This window comes from Zychaea mexicana, assembly GCF_025766255.1.
Source record: "Zychaea mexicana strain RSA 1403 chromosome Unknown BDB00scaffold_61, whole genome shotgun sequence".
Classification (NCBI taxonomy): domain Eukaryota; kingdom Fungi; phylum Mucoromycota; class Mucoromycetes; order Mucorales; family Lichtheimiaceae; genus Zychaea; species Zychaea mexicana.
The window spans coordinates 8475-28354 of record NW_026516724.1 but is presented as its reverse complement, the minus strand read 5'-3'; the positions used below and the strand labels follow the sequence as shown (position 1 = coordinate 28354).

The 19880-nt window shown below is 42.2% G+C and overlaps 3 protein-coding genes across 3 annotated transcripts; all 3 read left to right on the top strand.

The window, feature by feature from the left end:
* Nucleotides 1–276: 276 nt before the first annotated feature.
* BDB00DRAFT_914433 (uncharacterized protein) lies at nucleotides 277–1611 on the top strand (the record flags this gene model as incomplete). Its single annotated transcript, XM_053128687.1, has 2 exons — nucleotides 277–506; nucleotides 630–1611. The coding sequence occupies 2 exons, from the start codon at nucleotides 277–279 to the stop codon at nucleotides 1498–1500; spliced, it is 1101 nt and encodes a 366-aa protein (XP_052977433.1). The 3' UTR covers nucleotides 1501–1611.
* Nucleotides 1612–2080, top strand: BDB00DRAFT_510476 (uncharacterized protein). The gene has a single exon (XM_053117661.1). It carries the CDS (start codon nucleotides 1722–1724, stop codon nucleotides 2016–2018), a length of 297 nt encoding a protein of 98 aa, XP_052977432.1. The 5' UTR covers nucleotides 1612–1721; the 3' UTR covers nucleotides 2019–2080.
* A 966-nt stretch (nucleotides 2081–3046) lies between these two features.
* BDB00DRAFT_874560 (uncharacterized protein) lies at nucleotides 3047–19773 on the top strand (the record flags this gene model as incomplete). Its single annotated transcript, XM_053127234.1, has 50 exons — nucleotides 3047–3076; nucleotides 3146–3282; nucleotides 3374–3633; nucleotides 3773–3853; nucleotides 3953–4110; nucleotides 4188–4244; nucleotides 4312–4496; nucleotides 4603–4859; nucleotides 4954–5708; nucleotides 5788–6475; nucleotides 6570–7217; nucleotides 7317–7547; nucleotides 7632–8339; nucleotides 8444–8763; nucleotides 8877–9035; nucleotides 9113–9144; nucleotides 9247–9478; nucleotides 9590–9666; nucleotides 9780–9983; nucleotides 10094–10777; nucleotides 10842–10866; nucleotides 10965–11086; nucleotides 11183–11340; nucleotides 11470–11621; nucleotides 11729–11815; nucleotides 11899–12009; nucleotides 12104–12654; nucleotides 12733–12865; nucleotides 12937–13139; nucleotides 13225–13438; nucleotides 13525–13609; nucleotides 13718–14032; nucleotides 14151–14296; nucleotides 14420–14651; nucleotides 14736–14888; nucleotides 14993–15216; nucleotides 15290–15467; nucleotides 15557–15806; nucleotides 15893–15995; nucleotides 16107–16604; nucleotides 16683–16775; nucleotides 16874–17026; nucleotides 17135–17455; nucleotides 17541–17694; nucleotides 17783–17937; nucleotides 18051–18218; nucleotides 18298–18812; nucleotides 18925–19196; nucleotides 19270–19488; nucleotides 19559–19773. 50 exons carry the CDS (start codon nucleotides 3047–3049, stop codon nucleotides 19771–19773), a joined length of 12108 nt encoding a protein of 4035 aa, XP_052977431.1.
* Nucleotides 19774–19880: the final 107 nt, after the last annotated feature.

Sequence of the window (19880 nt, the reverse complement as noted above, 5' to 3'; positions counted from 1 at the left end):
GCGAGGACGTGTGCGAGTTCACTGGTTTTTACACATACTCTTCACACACATAAACACAAACGCACGTACGCTCACGCACCAACCATTCCCCCCCTCCTTCCCGAAATATCGACTGCTGCTGGCTTGTTGCGGAATCGACATCAAATAAATAGAGGCTGTTTGTTCGCGCTTCCAAAATTCCCCCAATAGTCAGCACAACAGCTTTTTCATACAGCAGCACACACACACAGCTTCTATTTAATCTCTTCATTATCGACAAAAACTTTTTTTTTCACCATGGCCAAAACAAAGACAACCACCTCAATCAACGAAAAGATCCCTCGTCCTATGAACTGCTTCTTGGCCTTCCGCCTTGAAAAGCAAAACGAAATCGTGAATCGTGTTCCCAACGCCAACCACCGTGATATCTCCAAGATCCTTGCCAAGTGGTGGAAAGAGATTCCCGACAGCGAAAAGGAGACTTACCGCGAACGCGCCCGTCTCGCCAAGATTGAACACGCCAAAAAGTGAGTGCAACTTCAATAACGATTAGACACCTCTTTTCACCAGTTCTCTCCCACACACACTCTCTCTCTTTTGATGAGGCAATCCTAACGCTTTTTGAATTGTTGTCAATGTCTCTTTCTCAGGTACCCCAACTACAAGTATCAGCCGCAAAAGCGAAATGGCCGCAAGACGCGCAAATATGTCCGCCGCCCAACGAACAAGTTCACCTCGCGCGACGAAGAAAACAACCGAATGATGGAACTGTTCTATAAAAACCCCCAAATGCTTTCACAAGGGACACCTGCATCTGTTCCATCAACGGCAGTCTCTTTTACTACTGCGATGCGTGTGTCACCTGCCAATTCCAGCCATGCATCATCCCCAGCCATCAGTGACGATCACACTTCCGATTCTGCCGACGACTACGACTATTCCAGAATCAGCTCTCCACAATCGTTCTCTTCGTGCAGCAACATGGGCTCACCACTACCTGATGCCTACGCTTATGGCAGTAATCACTACTATAACGCTATCGCTGCTTCCGCCTCCGGTGCTCTCGACACCGGTGCTATTCCCACCTGCAGCATTGGCCAGCCAGAAGATTATGCCATCATGACGGCGAGCACTGCCGAATATACCAACATGCTCGTTGGCGAATCCTACTACGAGAACAACTTGTGCGATGTTTCGCTTATGGAGCAACAACACCAACAGCAGCAGATCAAGCCACAGGATTACAATTCCAACATGCTCCTCGTCCAACCCGCCTACCCAGCGATCCTCGAAGAGAGCCTAGCTACCGATTATACGTTGACTTATCCAGTACAGGGCGCTGCCGACAACAGCTTACTCCAGCAGCAAGAACAGTTCGGCGTCATTGACGAACTCAGCTTCATGAATGCTCTCTGTGAATCTTTAGACACTTGCATTGACCCCCGTCTTTTGCAAAATGAACAGCAACAGCAATACTCACTTGACTGGCCCCATCACCAGTTTTCACTTTCTCATCAGTAAAAAGGATCCTACGACATCATCAGCTTATTTTTTATAATATCTTTCTACAATCAAACCGCTACAACCCACTTCTTTTACTACTACTATTACTACCGCTACTACTTCTACTACTACTTCTACTGCATTTTACACTTTATATAGAGCATCTTTCATTTACCCCCTTCCCATTTCTTTTATTTCTTTTTATTTCATGACAATTGTCCATATATACACACATACGCATGCATGCAAACTCACCGAATCACACAGCTCCCGTCCCTCTATGTCTGCTTCTTCCTATACAAGCTAGCTACTACTACTACTACTACTACTACATGTCCTTTTCCGCGGGTTTGCTTTTTCTCAACACCCCGCGCCGCGCGTCCTTTCATCTTATTTGCATTTTTATTTTGTTTTCCGTTCACATACAACGTTCACATATAATATCCTACTTTTTGCTGCTACTATTACATCTTTCATTTTACCAGCATTCCAGCAATGCTCATAACCCTACTACTTTTTACTGCAAAAAACACTAGAGCCTGTACATATCCTAGAGATAATATACATCGAAAATAAAAATTATGCATAATAACAATGATCATCTCAATGCCTAAGTTAACCATTCGACAAGAAGTACAAAGGCAATGCAACAGCTTATCTTTCGGAGACATATATGTGGGAGATACACGATACTCCTTAGCATTTGACAAAGAAGAAAACCGGCTATTAGACATTGAACCGTATAATGGTGAGTGGTGTGATATCTTCCCGCAGACATAAACTTTGATGCGGTTATACGTTTCTTCTTGAATCATGTTGGCCGGTAAGAATATACTTATCAATGAAGTTGTTGAACTATTACGGATGTTTTGCTGGAGAAAGCACACGTGATGATGAAGGACATAATTACGTGCTACACGCGTGTTGCGGGAACAAAAAAAAAGAAAATTTCGTGTCTAGTGCACGTACCCGTTGTTCCACTTTGACATACACAGACGCATAATCGTTCATTCTTCCTCTCCGCCAACTGAAACACACACGACGCACACACACAGGCACCTTCTCACTGCGACGAATTCAAACAAAGGAACGCCATGGCCACGTCAAAAGTCAAAAGTTACCTCCAAGAATTATGCTCGTACCTTCCTAGCGATGGAAATGTCCCTACTGGAACGAAAGGTGATGAAAAGACTATCGCAAAGGAAATTGCCACTATAATAACGTCCGAAGTCCCTGAAGAGAATTTGGGCAAGTATACATTCTTCATACCATGACAAAATAAAGAAGCAGATTGAGATTACACCTGCATTCAGTACCTATGCGTTATACAAATAGAACCGTATACTTGTGCGCGTGTGGGAAAGAGATTGTGGTCAAACGCATAAAGATAAGGCTAATGTCAAACATCGTTATTACAGACTACGTGTGCTCATTGCTATTCCAGTCAGATCAGTCACTACTTGTATACCTACGGGGAAATATCAATAACAAAGATAACACGAGCTCCAGTGCAGTGACACTGTTGCTGGAATTTCTAGTGTCTTTCTTTCTCAAAGCACAGAAGATGATCCAGCCGTACGCCACTTCTATCAAGGTAAAATAGCATAGTTTTATATGATAAGGATGATCACAATGGTTTGACATTTCGTGCACGTATGCATAGAACTGCTTGGTTAAACTCGCCGCCAGCGGATCTGCTAAAACCAGAGCCGCGGCTTTGGAAGCATTATCTACATTACTCGATATCAAAAGAGCCCACATTGATGTTTCTGATTTCAATATTCAAGATATGTTTACGCAGTACGTTATTCGAGAATATGGGAGGAGAAAAGAAAAAGAGGAGAAAGGAGGAAAACTTGCTAAACATACGTTATAATTTATGTGTGTTTAGGTTCTCTCGTGACTTCTCGCTACCCGTCTCCAAGACGCCAGCTTCAGTGAAAGGATCTATCCTCGAACTATTGGGTGTCATTATTCGATATCATTATAAAACGATTAAGCAGGGTGATATTGCTCAAGTCGTACGATGGAGCTTTATCACATTACGGGAACAGTTGTTCACAAACAAGCCGGCCGAGAATGCGATACTGCGAGGTATACTTGGTGGATTGGATCATCTGCTCTCTTGCGAGATAATAGAGTTGGATACTGGTAAGTGTAAATAAGTGTTTAGATGAAATTGCATGATGACATGTCAGAGAGCAAGATGCGTGTATACTTGTGTTTTTCTTAGAAAGCTAGACAGGTTTATTCATTAGCTGTGATCCTTTATTGTGTTCATCTGTAATAGAACAAACGGATTTGCTGTACAAAAGTGTCCGTACGCTGTTCAATATACCAGGAGGTCTTGCCCGCTACGAAGCCCCTTTAGGTAATTATATCGAAAAATTTGACTTATTATTACGTTACCTTTTTAATTGTGTACACCTATGACGTGGTTTCTAATACATCTGATACTCTACTTTTCCAGCTGCTCTCACAATGTTCAGCAACCACGTGGCTACTTTTGAAAAATACATTGTTCAAGATAGCCAAGTTCTCTATAAAGAGTTGAACAAGCTTTGTGGACATCAAAATAGAAATGTCAGCAGTATGGGATATAGATCCATGGAGAATTTTTTGAAAGAGGTAACATAAGGAAAAAGAGAACGGTATTAAAGTGCAAAAGAGACACTTATAATATATAATTCCATTTGTATCCATAGGTGTCGAAACAATTATCAGCCAAGCAGCCAGGAAAACAAGAACGTGTGTCCTTTAACGTCAGTATTTACGACTACTGTAGCCATTTATATTTTAGATTACTAACTTTGAATACTCCGTTTGTAGTTCTTTATGGACATCTTTATCCGCACTCTGCGCCAGAAAATTGACGAAGTTAGCTTCCGAGAACTCTCTGTGGCAATCCGTGGCATTGGTTATTTCTCTCGGGCATTCGATAAATTTTTGACGTCAGAAGAGATTGATGCTCTGCGAGAATATCTTGTCAAGATTAGCTCGTGGTTTTATTCTGCGTGAGTCTTTCTGATTGATTATTTGTAGTATTTGCTTCAGCGTTCTCTCTCTATATAGTAACACATACTGACAATAAGGATAAACTAATATACGTTACGACAACAGGTACAACAAGGATCACAGACAAATGGCTGCGCATCTGCCAGCGTTCATCCAAGCATACACCTACTTTGCTGCAAGTCAGACCAATATTACGCCCACATTCATGAGCACGATGGTCAAATTGATCAATGTGTTCGTTTACAGCTATATCCGTTTGAATACCATCACTCGCTCGACAGGCTTATATGCCATCCGCGATCTGTTACAAGCGTTGTACTACAAGGGCGAGGGAACATTGCGCTCGTTCCTCAGTGCTTTCTGTGAGCATACCATGAAAGCAAATGATGAATTGTCCTCATTTTTAAAGGCTTTCTTAATTGATCGGCTTATTTCCTCTTTTTTTTTTTTACCTAGTGTACGAAACACTGATAGCGACATGCACTGATGACCAATCTGGCTCCTACGAAGGTCAAGAATCCTACATCGAGTTTATATACTTTTGGAAAACGCTTCTCAATGCCAAACTGGAAACGGATAGGCCAAGAAAGCGACAAAAACATCAAAAACGACGACAAGAAGAGGCGGAAAGGACGGTTGAATCCGATTCAGAAACAGATATCGAAAGCGACAACGAAATGGATGTAGACGACGATGACAATAGTAACAATGGCGATGGCCAGGAGAATGAGGATTTGCCTATGGATCTACAAGCTATTCTTTTCGATGAGTTCCTTACAGCATTTCTTCGACTTGTAAAAACCTTCAATTTGGATTTGACTAGAAAAGAGGACGGAATCGATACTGCGGCAATAAGTAGCGAAGATTCAACATCAGCGACTAATGCCGCTATTGAAGGCATCGCCACGCCAAATATGTTGCAGGCCGTTAACGAACAACATTTTGTGATTTTTCAAAACGCTGTGGAATTCTGGTGCATGTTACTGCCCAAACTGCATACCCACCGGCTCAGGGACTGGACTTATCTTGCTGCTAGTGCACTTATTGATCTCAGCCTTCGACGGCCTCTTGTAAGTGGATTCTACAAGATGCTTGCGGCCATGCTTTCGGTTGCACATAGGCGTAAGCTTTTTGAAGGCTACAAAAGTCTCTATGCAGCTCAGCAACAACGCAAGCAATTGGGTGCCATCTGTGACATATCGGAAACTCAGGTACGAGATAATGACTCTAATTCTTAAGATTATAATACGCTAAATAAATAAAATTTAACTCACGCGTCTATGATATTAGACGGATATGTTTTCTGCTTTTGTCATTTTCCGCGATTTCCTAAGGGAGGCCTGGCACCGGGTACAGCAATTTAAGGATGAGCTACTAGCTTCATGCCTTCGTGCCATTCTCGCTTATCCCTTGGCTTTCTTTGACGTACACGAGCTCGTACTTCCTATCCGCACTGCTTTTCGACTCGGCCTGACTGTGTACTCGTTATCTGACACTGCCCTGGATGTCTTATACGAGTTGACGAATCCGGATGCCCCAAATCAAGATTTGACCTCATTCTTTAGTGATATTTTACCCTCTATGAACGAATACCTATTGATGGATTTGGGATCCAAAGAAGATAAGAACCAGCCTAATACAGACGCACTGAAAAAATGGAATCCCACCACTCGAGCTCAACGCAAACAAGAAAAATATCACTACAAACCAGAACAAGAAGCGCTAGGCACTGTGCAGGCCGAAAGTGTCACCAGTCTGCGCGATGTACAGTTGCGGGTCGTTCGATTCTTGGGTCGTATTGGTGGTGCGAACAAACTTATGCTCAAAGACAAGAATAGTAATCAAACACGGAACGATGATAGCAAGGAAGATGCTACTAGTGTCTACGAATATCGACAGCAGCTGCTCGCCTGGGATCCAGACAGACAATTAAAGATCAGACTGCCTTTTCCGAACGCCAATATTGACGTGACCATGGGTAAGTGCTATTATTCATCAAAGTGCGAGTAAATACGATGGAAAAAGATAGAAAGTATGTAGATGCTAAACTCTTGCATATCATTTGTAACAAGATGAGATGCTACCACGTATCTGCGAGTTGGCTGAATCTTCACCTGATCGACAAGTCAAGGTAGCTGCGTGCGAACTTTTACACGGATTGGTACTCTCAATGATTGGTGATAGTGCTTTTCGAGCTCGAGATAGTACGGAAGCTGTTCAATCGCGCTACCACAAGGTGTATATCCGTGTGTTCCCCATTCTTCTGCGTCTTGCTATTGACGTGGAAACAATTGCGCGAGACATGTTTAGCACGCTGGTACGACAATTGATCCATTGGTTCACTAATAACGCACAGTACGAAAATCCGGAAACAGTCGCTTTATTACAAGCATGTATCGATGCGGCTTGCAGTACAGATGCTGGCCTTCGCGATTATGGTGCTGATTGCATCCAAGAGTTTGCTCTATGGTCGATCCGGCAACAAGATGCAAGTGGAACCAGAGAGAACAGCCCCATGAATATCAAATCCTTGCTCAAGCGTGTGTACAATCTTGCATCTAATCCTAGCTCGCGACAGCGACTTGGCGCATGCATCATCTTTAACCGTATCTATCGCACCTTCCGCGAAGAGGATGCACTCGTGAATGAGTTTACTCTGGAGTTGCTGTACTGGATCTTTTTTAGTTTGAAGCTCGCTGAAGAGGATCACCCTTTAATTGGTAAGAAAGACTTTCGATTATGTTATATAGTGCAGAGATATGAAGGATACCTATTCGGTATACATACTTATCATTTTTTAATTTCTATTATCTGATCAGGAACTTTGGATCAAGCCAAAGAAGCCATCACACATATCAAACGGATCATAATGAAGAAACTTGCATTATTCAACACTGTCGACAACAATCGCAGGAGATTTCCTGGTATCGAAGAGGAGGCAAATTTAGCTGCTATAGTTGGGTGGACGTTTGATCAAACTGCTCAAACTCAGCGAGAATATGCAAGAGAATGCATGAAGTTTTTTGAACAGTTTGTGGGACATATTACAGGTCACTAGTTTTCTTCTCTCAGAATATGTCTCTTGGAATAAGATAAAGCGAGTTATTGCTTATAGTACATATATACATATATAGGTGTTAAATCTGGTAAAGAATGGCTCGCCAAGCGACTACGGGAAAAAGGTCGAATGTTGCAAGATCGATTTGAGACGAACCGGCTTCGCCCAACAAACATTGATAACAAGAACGGTCTCCTATGGCTTCGGCAGTTACGAAGTGCTCTGGATGGCTACTTATGGCTCTTGGAACATAAAATGGTGACATTGCCATTTTTGTTGGAACTCGAACCATCGTCATGGACCGAAGCATGTGTCTATCTCCTGGATCATTCGCCCGAGGATATCTTTGGTCGTCAAAACAGCATCGAGAAAACAAAGGCACAAGCTCTCTATGCTTACGCTTATTATCAACTTGTTGCGGTCATTACCGAAGCCGGAAGCACTGGAAGTGATCCACAGAGCAAAGAAACAGTGGAGGACCATTTGCAGGCGGAAAGCGTTCTGGAAACATTTGTGGCCCGTGGAATCCTAACTCATGAAACCTTTGTGTCCATGGTTGTTCAGTTTTTGCTTCTGCCAAATCAGTACGTCGAAGCGGCCAAGGCAGAGCAAGGATCCATAGCGAACAAACTTTCTGACGAGATGATTCGAAAGCTGGTCCGCAAGTTTCTACGCTTGATGACAGAACAAGGGCCAGGCAAATTCATGCGTCTGTTCAACAAAACTTGCAGTACTGTTCTCTATTCGCGCAATGTCGACCTGACCAATTTGCAGCTTAATCAAAGTAAGTGAACTCTGTCTTTTCCAAAGGAAAGCAATGTGCTCTCAGAAGAAGAATAAGGATGTGAGAAAGGAGAAAGAAATAAACTTGGCCACCGGGAACTTTAGGTGCATTGAATGATATGTTGCAAATTGTGGATGGTATCAAGATACTTCAAGACCTGGATTTGTTTGACGATGTGTGCAAAGCGGCTTCAGAGTCAAGCGGAGGAGCTAGATCAGCCCATGACTATTGCGCTGCATTGTTGGACAAGTTTGTGCAATATAGTAGCACCACCGAGCCAGTGTGGATCGAGCTTGTTGGTGAAATTCTAGTGATTGCGTTCCATCAGCCAGGATTTGCTGCGAAATATGCAACACAGCTCTTGCTGGAGAACAGCTCGACCTATGCTGACCGACTGGCTACCTACCAAAGATTTAATGCCTATGTGAGTGTGAAGTAACACGCTTCTCACATCTCGACCAGATTCTTTCGAGCTAGAAACTGTATCAAAGTGCGACCAAAATTTACTTACTATTTAAACATATAACCTTATATCAGATCAACGACTGTATTGCCATGAACTTCAAGCACTTTGCACCAGTGCTGATTTCTCATGCAAACGACAGCTTTATTCACGAAGTTGTCATTGGCCTTGTCACGTACCTTAGAACCGAAAGAAGCGCACACAAGGACGAGATATCGCAGTTTGTCGATCAAGTAAGTCTAAACTCTGAAAATTTGGTTTACTGTAAATAAAAAAAAATCCAATTTCCTAATACGATCTGATCTACCAGCTCCTGTCCGAAACGACATTCTTAGATGATATGTAAGTTGAATCATGAGCTAATAAGGTGGAAGAAAGTAAAAGATCATCAATATCAATGAACAGAATATTGACTCGACTTTTCGTATACACGTGTGCACATAGTATCAAAGCATGGGGCAATGACTCAAATGTGGCAGATCTGATCAAGTTTCTGACCGGATTGCTTGGTGCTGATTCTGGCATACCTATTCGTACAAAAGGACAACCCATCTTTTCAACGTTATGTGAAGCATTACAAGTATGCTTGGCTCCCGGAGTTTCATTGGCCATTAAAATCGAAGCATTTGAGCTTATTCCCGTATTCATTACTGTCTCGGGAGAACACATTGATAAGGTAAATAGCATGAGATGCACTCGATTTCCTGGCATAGTTCTTCGTTTTGTTTTCCACACCACCGTAGCAAGGTTTTAGATCTTGAGCTAAACAAGAACGGCTAATGTATAGATTGCAAAAGCGGTTGATGATACCGTTAGACGGCAACTCAACTACCGATCAACTGATCTTGATCCGAGCACGACCGTGTAAGTAGCAAAACATTCTATGTGTACTGCCAGCTCGCTGTACGTATAATCGCGTAGTATCGATATTATGTAATCTTACTGTCTTTATGAACACCTCTGTATCTGGGACACAGCTATCGAGAATATGTTGACGGATTGGAAAAGCTGTTAGAAATCATGTCTCAGTTCAGTGCCCTCTGGATGTTCGAGATTCTTTTTCCTGTGTTTATACAAGAAGACAACCACACCCATAATGACATTATCCAGATGCATATCAGCAAGTATGCGAGAAGACTGGGTCCTACAGACTTCAAAAAGACTGTTTCAATCTGTTTCAAGTAAGTTCAAGGGCAGTGGAAGTTGAAGAAGATAAATGATGGAGTAATGTTGGGATGGAAGATAACGTTCACTAACCAAGAAGATCAAAATAAACACTACTCTATGAAAGCTTCTACAAAGATGAAAAGCAAAGAATGGACTGGCGCCGCGCAGCAATCAATTTGATCATCTCTCTCCATGCGCTTGTGCCTGAGGGACACGTGGTTACGTTTTACATGGACAATATCCGGTATATCATGAGCATTGTATTACGCGAAGCGCTAAGGCGTGGCAGTGATCAAGAAGTAATGGACGACATGGAGGAACGAATGTGCTGCTTCCGACTGATGCAATCCATGTATGAGAAGCTACCGGCCGTCGAGGCTCATACAAAAACCAGCAAAATTGTCGAAGTCTATGTGGGAAAACCGCTTGACGAGCATAGCGGTCGGAAGCTTATGACGGATTTGATTACACACCTCAGCCCCGTCGTCAAGGAAAAAGAAGCCCCGTCCAGCAACCCATCCATCAATGAAACAAGGCTTCACTACCACCGTGTTGCTTACAATACAATGACAGCGGCGATAATGCGCACCCAAAAGTCGGCTACCATCTTTTCGGGTTACCTTTTGCCAAAACCAATCTGGGAGAATATAGTGGACACTACGGAAGATATTTCATTGCCAGCAGCTCTTGATAAGAGGATGGAACAGGAGCGCGTAGTCGAGTACAAGCGAAGATCTGACGAGCGAGAGAAAGAAGAGCAGGACGCAAGTATAAAATACATGGCATCTATCCAAATGACTACGAACAGGTATTCCAAAGAAGAGAAAACTATGTCAGATATCATCGTTACTGACAGCCATTTAAAATTTTAGTTTGACCCAGGCATCCTTGACCGATGTGAGTTTTTATGGTCTTAAGTGCAGTAGAATAATCGTGATATGATATAGTACGAGAAAGATCTAATCCGACTTATGTGCATTCGTTTCATTAACAAGATGGCATTGGCGTCCTTGGGTTTCAGCGCAGATTCAGCGGAAAACGATACAACCGGGGAAGAAGCGAACGACAACTCACCGTTCTCAGAGGACGAGGAACAGATTACGATTGACAGATCTCGGTAAGAATGTTCTGTCTCTAACTTCCTTTTTTAATAGAGTAGCAAAGTGCCATTCAAGATGATGTGGCTTCGCTTACACGTGTCTTGATTACATAGGGACAAAGGCATGATGGAAAAAGACCAAATCAGCTCAAATCCTTGCATGAAATCCATTATGGTCATCATCAGACGGTTATACAAAATTGCTCCTGCGAACGAAGACAAATCTATGCCGGACTGGATAAGAAATTTTCTCAAAGCATTTACTGCTCAGGGTAATGCATTTTCATTTTCACTTTTTTCTTTGCTTCTTCATACAAGTCCGTTCACTTTTTCACCCGTCATAAAGCTGCTGTGCGCTCTGACCGATTGGCATGATGTTTTATGCATTCTGTGTGAAACAGGTACCCCACTACAGGTGCGCCTTTTTTTCGCAAAAGCGGTGTACTTTGAATCGGATCCATTTGAGCCATATGCAGAATACTGGATTAGACCGTTGATGCAACTTGCAAAAGAAGCCGATAAGTATGGTGACCCTATAAATTACATGGCACTTGTAAGTAAAATGATATGAGCATGATCGTCAAATCTATCTTCATAAAGTGATAAGGAACATGGAGGAATTTCAGTTACCAACTTTATTATACGTTGATAAATCTACAGGACATCTGCGCGATTGTTATGCTCTGGGGTGTTAACAATAAGATGCGGGACACCTATGAGGATCGATACCTGTTGTACGAGTTTGTTGTAAGTGCCTATCAGCATAATCACTGATTATTATATATTACAATCGGAGAACGTGTTTCTTATGGGCGGGGTAACCTTTATAGGATTATTTCATGAAGCATGGGTACAATAAGAACACTCAGGTCCAAAGAAAGGTTGTCAATGTTCTTAAAGGAGCATTTGAAAACTGGAAGAAACAAATTATTGTGCCAACGGTATGTATTCTGGCTGAGTGGCGGTGGATGGAGCGAAAACGGGATTAGCTTGCGACTGTTCACGGTAAAGTAACTAAAATGAGCATATGCTCAGCGTACCGTCTACAACGAAATTGTCACACAGAGGGAAGGACGTGGTGATGAGCTTGGCTTGCAACTTGTCGGCATTGCCTTGGCGCATGATATGGATCCATTCTATGACGGACCAGAGGTCAAACTCGAGGGACTCACCGAGGAAGAATTTTACAGGGGCATCAGCACAAACCTTTGGAACTCATACGCTGAGGTCCATAGCAGCGCTGCTGAAATTCTCGGCTGGGCCGTAGAACTGAAAAAGAAGCGTGGAAATTCAACAGAATATCTTGAAAAGCTCATTGACGCCTGCATCAACAGAATGGATCCATTTGGTACCAAAAAGAGCAAGTATACCTCTGAAGCTCGGTTCCTCAGGTGTATCCAGCGCATTCAAATCCACGACAAAGACATCGCCAAGAACTATCTAAACAAAGTCCTATATCTTATTCCACAACTCTATGGCGACTTGAAAATCATTGCGCTACGAATTATTGCCGGAGCAAGTGAGGATATTCCAGACTTGTTCAAATCCATCCAAAGCAAAAAGCTATTAAAGACGCTAACGCGCGGGTAAGCACGACCCCTTTCTCATTTCATGTATGCGATTTGAATTAATGGGTTATTCCCCATATATCTTTATCTTTATAGTGATGATCAAGGGCAAATTCTACTTTTGACTACTCTGGAGAAAATAGCAAAATCGTTAACCCTACCACAAATCGACCATGCTGTTAATACGATCTCAAACAACTTTGTAAATCATGCGAATTCTGAATGCAGAGTAAGTACTCTATCATTTCCTGTCAAATGTACAAGTATATAACAGCAGTATCTTGTTTCATTTTCGATTAGCGGCTGTTTTACAAGTTTATGCAATCCGTCAATGATGTTGTTAAAGCAGCGAATGACCAGGTTCTTGGTGACAAAATCAAGGTGTTTGTACTTCAAGGAATGGTTGATCCAGACAATAATATCCGTAATACAGCCACTTCGTATATCAAGACGAGCTATGGTATCCAAGATGATATCTACAACAGACTCAAGGCAGTTATGGGGTAAGAAAGTTAAGAGCATCATCTATCCTTTGTAAGAAACTCTAACAGCATCATAAAACAACGCGCTCTATTTTTTGGGCTTCAGCGATATGTACATGCCAGAGATTGAAAGTCAATATCTGCTGTACAGCACAGAAATGATTCTGGATACCACGAAACAGGGCGATGATTATGAAACGCCCATCTTCAAGGACGCATTACCGAATGCCAGGTTTGATGCTGGTTACACGAAAATCGACACTTCCTGGCAATTGAGAAACCCCATGACACCATTATTCGTAGCAACCCAGGATCAGTCAGTAAGTTGCCACGGATGTAATAGTCATTGATTCTTGGTAATTCCCGTATTTATATTTGTTTGCGTTTCTGTTGCATCTTTCATAAGTTGAACAGCCAAGGTTATTTGGGAGGCGTTCGTGCTACACAAACTTCTTTCCAATTCTCATTGACACAAAGTGCAGCAACACAAGGTACAAAGTAGTCTCATCCCCGTTTCGATATAATCCTACAGATGCTACCTGACTGTAAAATAATTTATATCAACGACGTGTTTGTCACTCTTCCCTAAAAAAACACAGGTCCTTCTCTGGCATCCACGTTTTCATCGTCAGTTTTCGCAAACTCAATGGATATTGACTCGTCGACTGCTGCAGACGAAAGCCAACAAGCGACAAATGACTACAGAAGTGCTGTGGGTCGTAGTCCCAGTAAAAAGAAGAGTTTTAACAAATACCAACTTTTCAATCAGCGTGCCTACAACCCTTCTCAGAATGAAGAAGCATTACATTTTTCGGATATGCACGACAGACGAAGGAAGCGAGCCCGTAGAGCAGAACAGCTTCAGAAACAAGCAAGGGAAAAGAAAGTTCAAATGATACGCGATTATCGGATGGGTTAGTGCTGTGTATCTCATATAATTAGAATGTTATGAAGAAAAAAAGCCCACATACTAATATCTCCTTTACTCATTGTAACCTTTGCGGACGTTAATTGCTCAACTATACAAAATAGGCGACCTGCCCGATGTACAGATCAAACATTTTGAGCTTGTTCTTCCTTTACAAGTACTTGGTCGAAGCGACAACGATATCGCGCGCATGTTGTATGCTGTCCTTGCATCAACGATTGCTGACCATGGTGAAAGGCTTCGAGGAAAGGTACTTGTAACTAATGCATAACTGCATCAGCTTACATATATAAGCTGCTAAATACGTCTATGATATCGAGTTATTTAACCATATGGGCTAATCACAGTGTACCTACTTTTCTTACTATAACAGACTGGCTACCGAAATGAAATCGCTCAGATAGCGCACGAAAATTTGGAAAAGAGCAAAATGTATTTTCCTCCAGCCATTGGCTCATTCTTACGAATCAATTACGAAATACCTACCACGGGAGTTTCTACTGCTGTCGTCAATACGTGCAGCCAAAGAAGCTTTAATCAAAATATCGCAATTGCACTGATTGAAAGACAATTCCTTTATCATGTTGAAGACAAACCAAAACAGCGTACGTTTCTATGATTTGCTTCTAACCGTTTCTATGTTTTTCACTTTCTGATACGTGGTACTTCTTTATTTGTAACCGAAATAGCCTCCAAAAAAGCTCGCACAACCAAAACGCCAAAGCTAGGCCACGATAAGAAGCAATGGATTGACTTGGCTCAATTATACAAGTCGGTTGACCAACCTGAGATCTTCCAAAACCTCTACCAAGCACATGTTGCTTCTGTTTCGACATCGAAAGGTAAGCCCCTCTCTCTCTGCTACTATTACTACTTGATGTACGATCGAAACATATGAGAGTATTGTTTGTTTTTTCGAGTGGTATTGAAGAATTATTTTCTACAGAGGCAATCGATGCCGAAATTCAGAACCGTTACGCAGATGCTGCCAACCTGTTTGTAGAACTTTATGACAACTATAAAGATGATGTGGATCCTGAAGAACGCAATCTTTGGATGCAAGAACTCCTAAACTGCTACGAACAACTTACTGAGTGGCAAGATATGGCAGCGACTGTGAGTGACAAGTTCAACAATAACTTTGAAGCAATCTGGGATGATTCAGAAAAGGTAAATTTAAACTAGATAGGCTAGCACGTTATTCTATTGATAAATATAATCGTAAATAACTGAATGTGCACAGGATGAGTACATCAAATACTTCATGCGAAGCTACACCAAGTTACGACAAGGGTTGATAGATAACGATGGCGAGTTTACCCCTTGGACCGATGAACGACCCAACCCTGTCTTTGACTTTGTTGGATCCGCCAACAAAGTTCCTGAGCGTATGCAATATCTTCTTCATCATGTTGCATGTGGTAAGCGAAATTTTCATCTGCTTAAGTTCCTCTTTTCTTTCTTTGTTATCCTCACCTATTGTTGCTGCTGTTGTAAAACATTGTGTTAGATGTCTCTCAGAATGCCATTTGGAAAAGCGAGTACGATCGTGCCCGCTTTTACACGAGAGAATCATACGATAGCTTGCTGTCTATCTGGACCAGTCTACACCCATTAGCCTATGGTAGTAGAATGGCACAGCTGGCAGTTTTGGAAAGAACAGTTGAGCTTGAAGAATTCTTGGATGTTGTGTCAGATTTACAAAGAAGCAATGCTGGACGCAATCAAGTTGAAAGTTACATGCGCGGTCTATTGAAAAAGTAAGTCTTACATCTCTTTTCTTTGGTCTTGATAAGGCTAAACAAAGGAAAACTCAATCTAATCGCTTTTTAAATTTTGGATAAAGGTTCCCGGACAACCGACTAGATGCCATGGATGTGTGGGATGACATAACCGATTCAAGATACCTTTTCCTCGATGAGCTTGAGGGCATGCGAGCAGACCTAAAGGTAAATAGAAGGAAGGCGAGGAAAGAGAGTAGTGGTCTGGAACGGTCCAGGATGATCATTATCTACCAGCCACAGAGCTTTGCTCTTTTAATAACCCAGTAAAAACAACAGGAACGCATACCCGATCAAAACGCGTTTAATGATTGCAAAAAGAGTCTTCTAAAATCGATGATATCAGCTGCCCGACAACAGAACAATGTCAATGTTGCATCAACGCGATTCAGGCAACTCGACTTGTTTGGCATTTCCAAGGAAGAGAAGACTGTTATGCAGCTGGAAAATCGATTATTGCTTGTACCAACACTTAAAAATGATGCCCAGCTCAGTACGATCGCGCGTATGATCAACATAGTCATCAAAAACGAAGGACCTATTACACGTAGCCAACATAAGAACGATTTCTTGCTCGCCGCTGCTGATACATTTGAATATGCGAAAACAAAACTTCAAGAAGATCCCGATGAAGCGTTTACCGCTTTGATGTCATCAAGTTCGTTGGTGAATTTGTTGAGCAAACACAAGTTCAAAAATGCGGCAATGCTCTCCAACTATTTGAACAGCACTGCCTGCCAATACCTACAAGATGTCTATGTCGCCACTATGGATGCGGTTAGTAGTTGCTTTGTTTTTATAAACTTTTTGATCCGTGATGAGGATTGTTTCTCACACAAACAACACTATATTCAGGACCAATCCATACATTTAGCTTGTCTTTGGAAATTGGCCGACTATTGCGACAATGCTCTTGTTGCCAACGAGGAAGAATCGTCTAAAGTCAAGGTGTGTATATGCATAACAACTGCGTCTATTCTATGTATACTTTCTTTTCCAGCAGAACCAGAGCTTCATACTTTATTCTCTTTCCGATTATCATGTAGATCAAGATTGACACGGAGTTGTATAGCCGTATTGTTATTGACAACTATTTCAGGGCGATGGAACTAGGAAAGAAGGAAGCAATCGAACGTTTCCCTCGACTTTTGGACCTGATTGAACGATATCCAGAAAATGGACCCGAATTCAAATCAAAGGTAAAGTCGTTTGTATCACCAATTCTTTTGTATCGCTCGAATATATCCATTGTTCTATCTTTAGTTTAAAGCGTGCTAAAATATAAGCTTTATTTTAATCTATAACAGGCGGAATCATTTGGTCCAACCTGGATGTATATACGATGGATTCCACAAATGGTTGCTATCATGGACAACCCCATCGCCGTGAACGTGTTCCCAGCGCTGCATCATCTTGCATTGAGCTACCCAAATGCGATATACTATGCATTCAATATCAGCAACGAGCATTTCAAAGCGATTGGCGACAAGCTTGACGAGACAACGCGTAACCATATCACAAAGCTTGCTAATGCTCTCTACTCAAGCATGCGAGAAAAATTCATTACGGAGCTGCGACGTCTCACAAACCCGGAGCATATCGTTAAGGACTTTGCTGGTTTCCTTGAGGTAAATTGGGTTACTAATACATCCCGCACAGATTTAGTAGAAAGTATCTAACAAAAGCACCATCTTTATTCTTTCCACACGTTAGACGGTGCTCTACAGTGATGATATCAGCAGAGAATACGTTCAGAATGCATATAATGAGTTCAATGACCTGGTGATGAATTCACGCAGCAGTGAAATGGGTGAGATCCCCAAAGATTTTGCAGTGCTGAATGCGTCCTATCTGAGAGATTGCTTTGGTGAGTTTTAATGTATACCTGTGTGCTTGTGTTTATGGTGATACAAAAATATACCACTACTAATAACTTTCTCTGAAAACAAATACAGGCACCCAAGGGTCCAAGCTTTTCAAAATGACGAGAACGCAAATTCAAAATTTGCGTGCTTTTGCAGAAAAAGCGAAGAAATCATCAAAGAATCCAGACAGGCTAGGCTCATACTCTCCATTCCTCGCTGAATTTCAAGGCACAGAGTGGGAAGAGGTATATACGAAGGAACTTAACGAGAGGAAATGTTAACCATCATACAGTGCAAAACTCGTATACGCTGTGCTGATACATCAAAAAACAATTATCTACCCGATTTTCTGTTTTAGAATATTGAGATACCCGGTCAGTATTCAGGTTTCAAGCAGCCTCACCCCGAAGATCATGCCAAGGTTGCAAGCTTTGATGAAAGGCTGCTAGTTATGTCGTCCATGCGGGCACCTAAGCGTCTTCGAATCTATGGTACTGATGAAAAGAAGCACGACTTCTTAATCAAGGTATAAAACTACAAGATGTTCCTCAAAGTAGCAAAAAGAGTCCAAGTCATTAAAAAAAGTTCATCTTTGCAACTAATAGGGCGGTGAAGATCTTCGTTTGGATCAACGTCTTCAACAGCTGTTCACCGTGATGAACGAGATCCTCCAGGAAGACCCGTACTGTGCTCGACACAATGTTAATATCCGAACGTACAAGGTTGTTCCCATGTCCACTACTGTAGGCATGATCGAATGGGTTGCGGATACCATGCCACTGCAGTCGTGCTTAGACTCCATCGATTCCACAGCCGTCAAGCGAACCAAAACACGCTATAACAACTATATTGACAAATACAGGCCCAGGGGCGCCAGCCACGGCTTCATCTACACATACTCTGCTGACCGCGACAAAATCGTTGAAAACTACGAGTCTAGTGCAAGCTTGGCTCGACAAGATATGTTGCGGGACTACTTTTTACGACTTGCCGCATCCCCTGAAGCATTCTTATACATCCGGGAGGACTTTGTCCATAGTTTAGCGGCAGTGTCAATTTCGGGCTATGTACTTGGTATTGGTGACCGACATTTGGATAATTTCTTGGTGGACCTAAACTCGTAAGTTTATCAATGGTTTTAACTAACTAAGAGAAGAGAAACTTATAAGTTGCTTCGATCTTCTTATGCCAAGTAAACTGATTCAATCTACATATACCTTGTAACCATATAGTGGCCAATTGGTTCCTATCGATTTCGGTTATGCATTTGGAGCAGCGACAGAAATGTTGCCTTATCCTGAATTGATGCCGTTCCGTTTGACAAAACAACTTACTGGCGTCTGCGAGCCAGTAGGCGTATCAGGGATGCTGGAGACTCCAATGATACACATTCTGCAAGCATTACAAGACAAGAAAAGTACGCTTCTCAACACTATGGATGTTTTCATCAAAGAACCATTGCTTGATTGGCGGAAGGAGGCCATAATTGAAGCAAAGCGACAAAGTAGGTTTTTTTGAATCGATAAAGGAAAAGAAAGAAGAAACGATTGATCTTTTGATCTAACGCCATTACAAAGAACAAAGATCTGGCTCTATTGATGGTGGAGGTAACACTGGACGGTCCGGACGGTCCGGACGAGCTGGTGCTGCTACTGCTTCAAACCCCAGTGCATCCAGCACAACTTCTACTGCTAGAGGCAGTAGCTCGGAAGCTACAATAGATCAAGAAATTGCATGGTACCCTCAGCAAAAACTCGATACAGCTAGAAACAAGCTGTCCTTAGAGAACCCCGGATGTAGGTGCTCTTTTGTCACTAGCTCAAAATTAGTATCCCATGTGTCTATATCTAACGTATAAAACCATAGACACCATGGCAAAGGATGTTTCGAGAAACAAGCGCGTACTAAAAATGCAGAAGGATATGGCAGCTGTGACACGCGGTGATCCGAAGCATAATATCCGGGCCAGAGTTGGCGAACGGTGCAGCACAGTTCAGGAGCAAGTCCGTTGTCTCATCGACCTGGCTACTGATCCGGCTATCCTTGGAAGAACTTGGGTCGGATGGAGTCCTCTGACGTAAACATACGACAAAAACAGCAAATTGTTGCATAATAGCAATATAGCATTGTAGCATTGTAGCAGCATACTAAAAGTACCTGTACCTATACTTAGCGGCGTTACAAAATC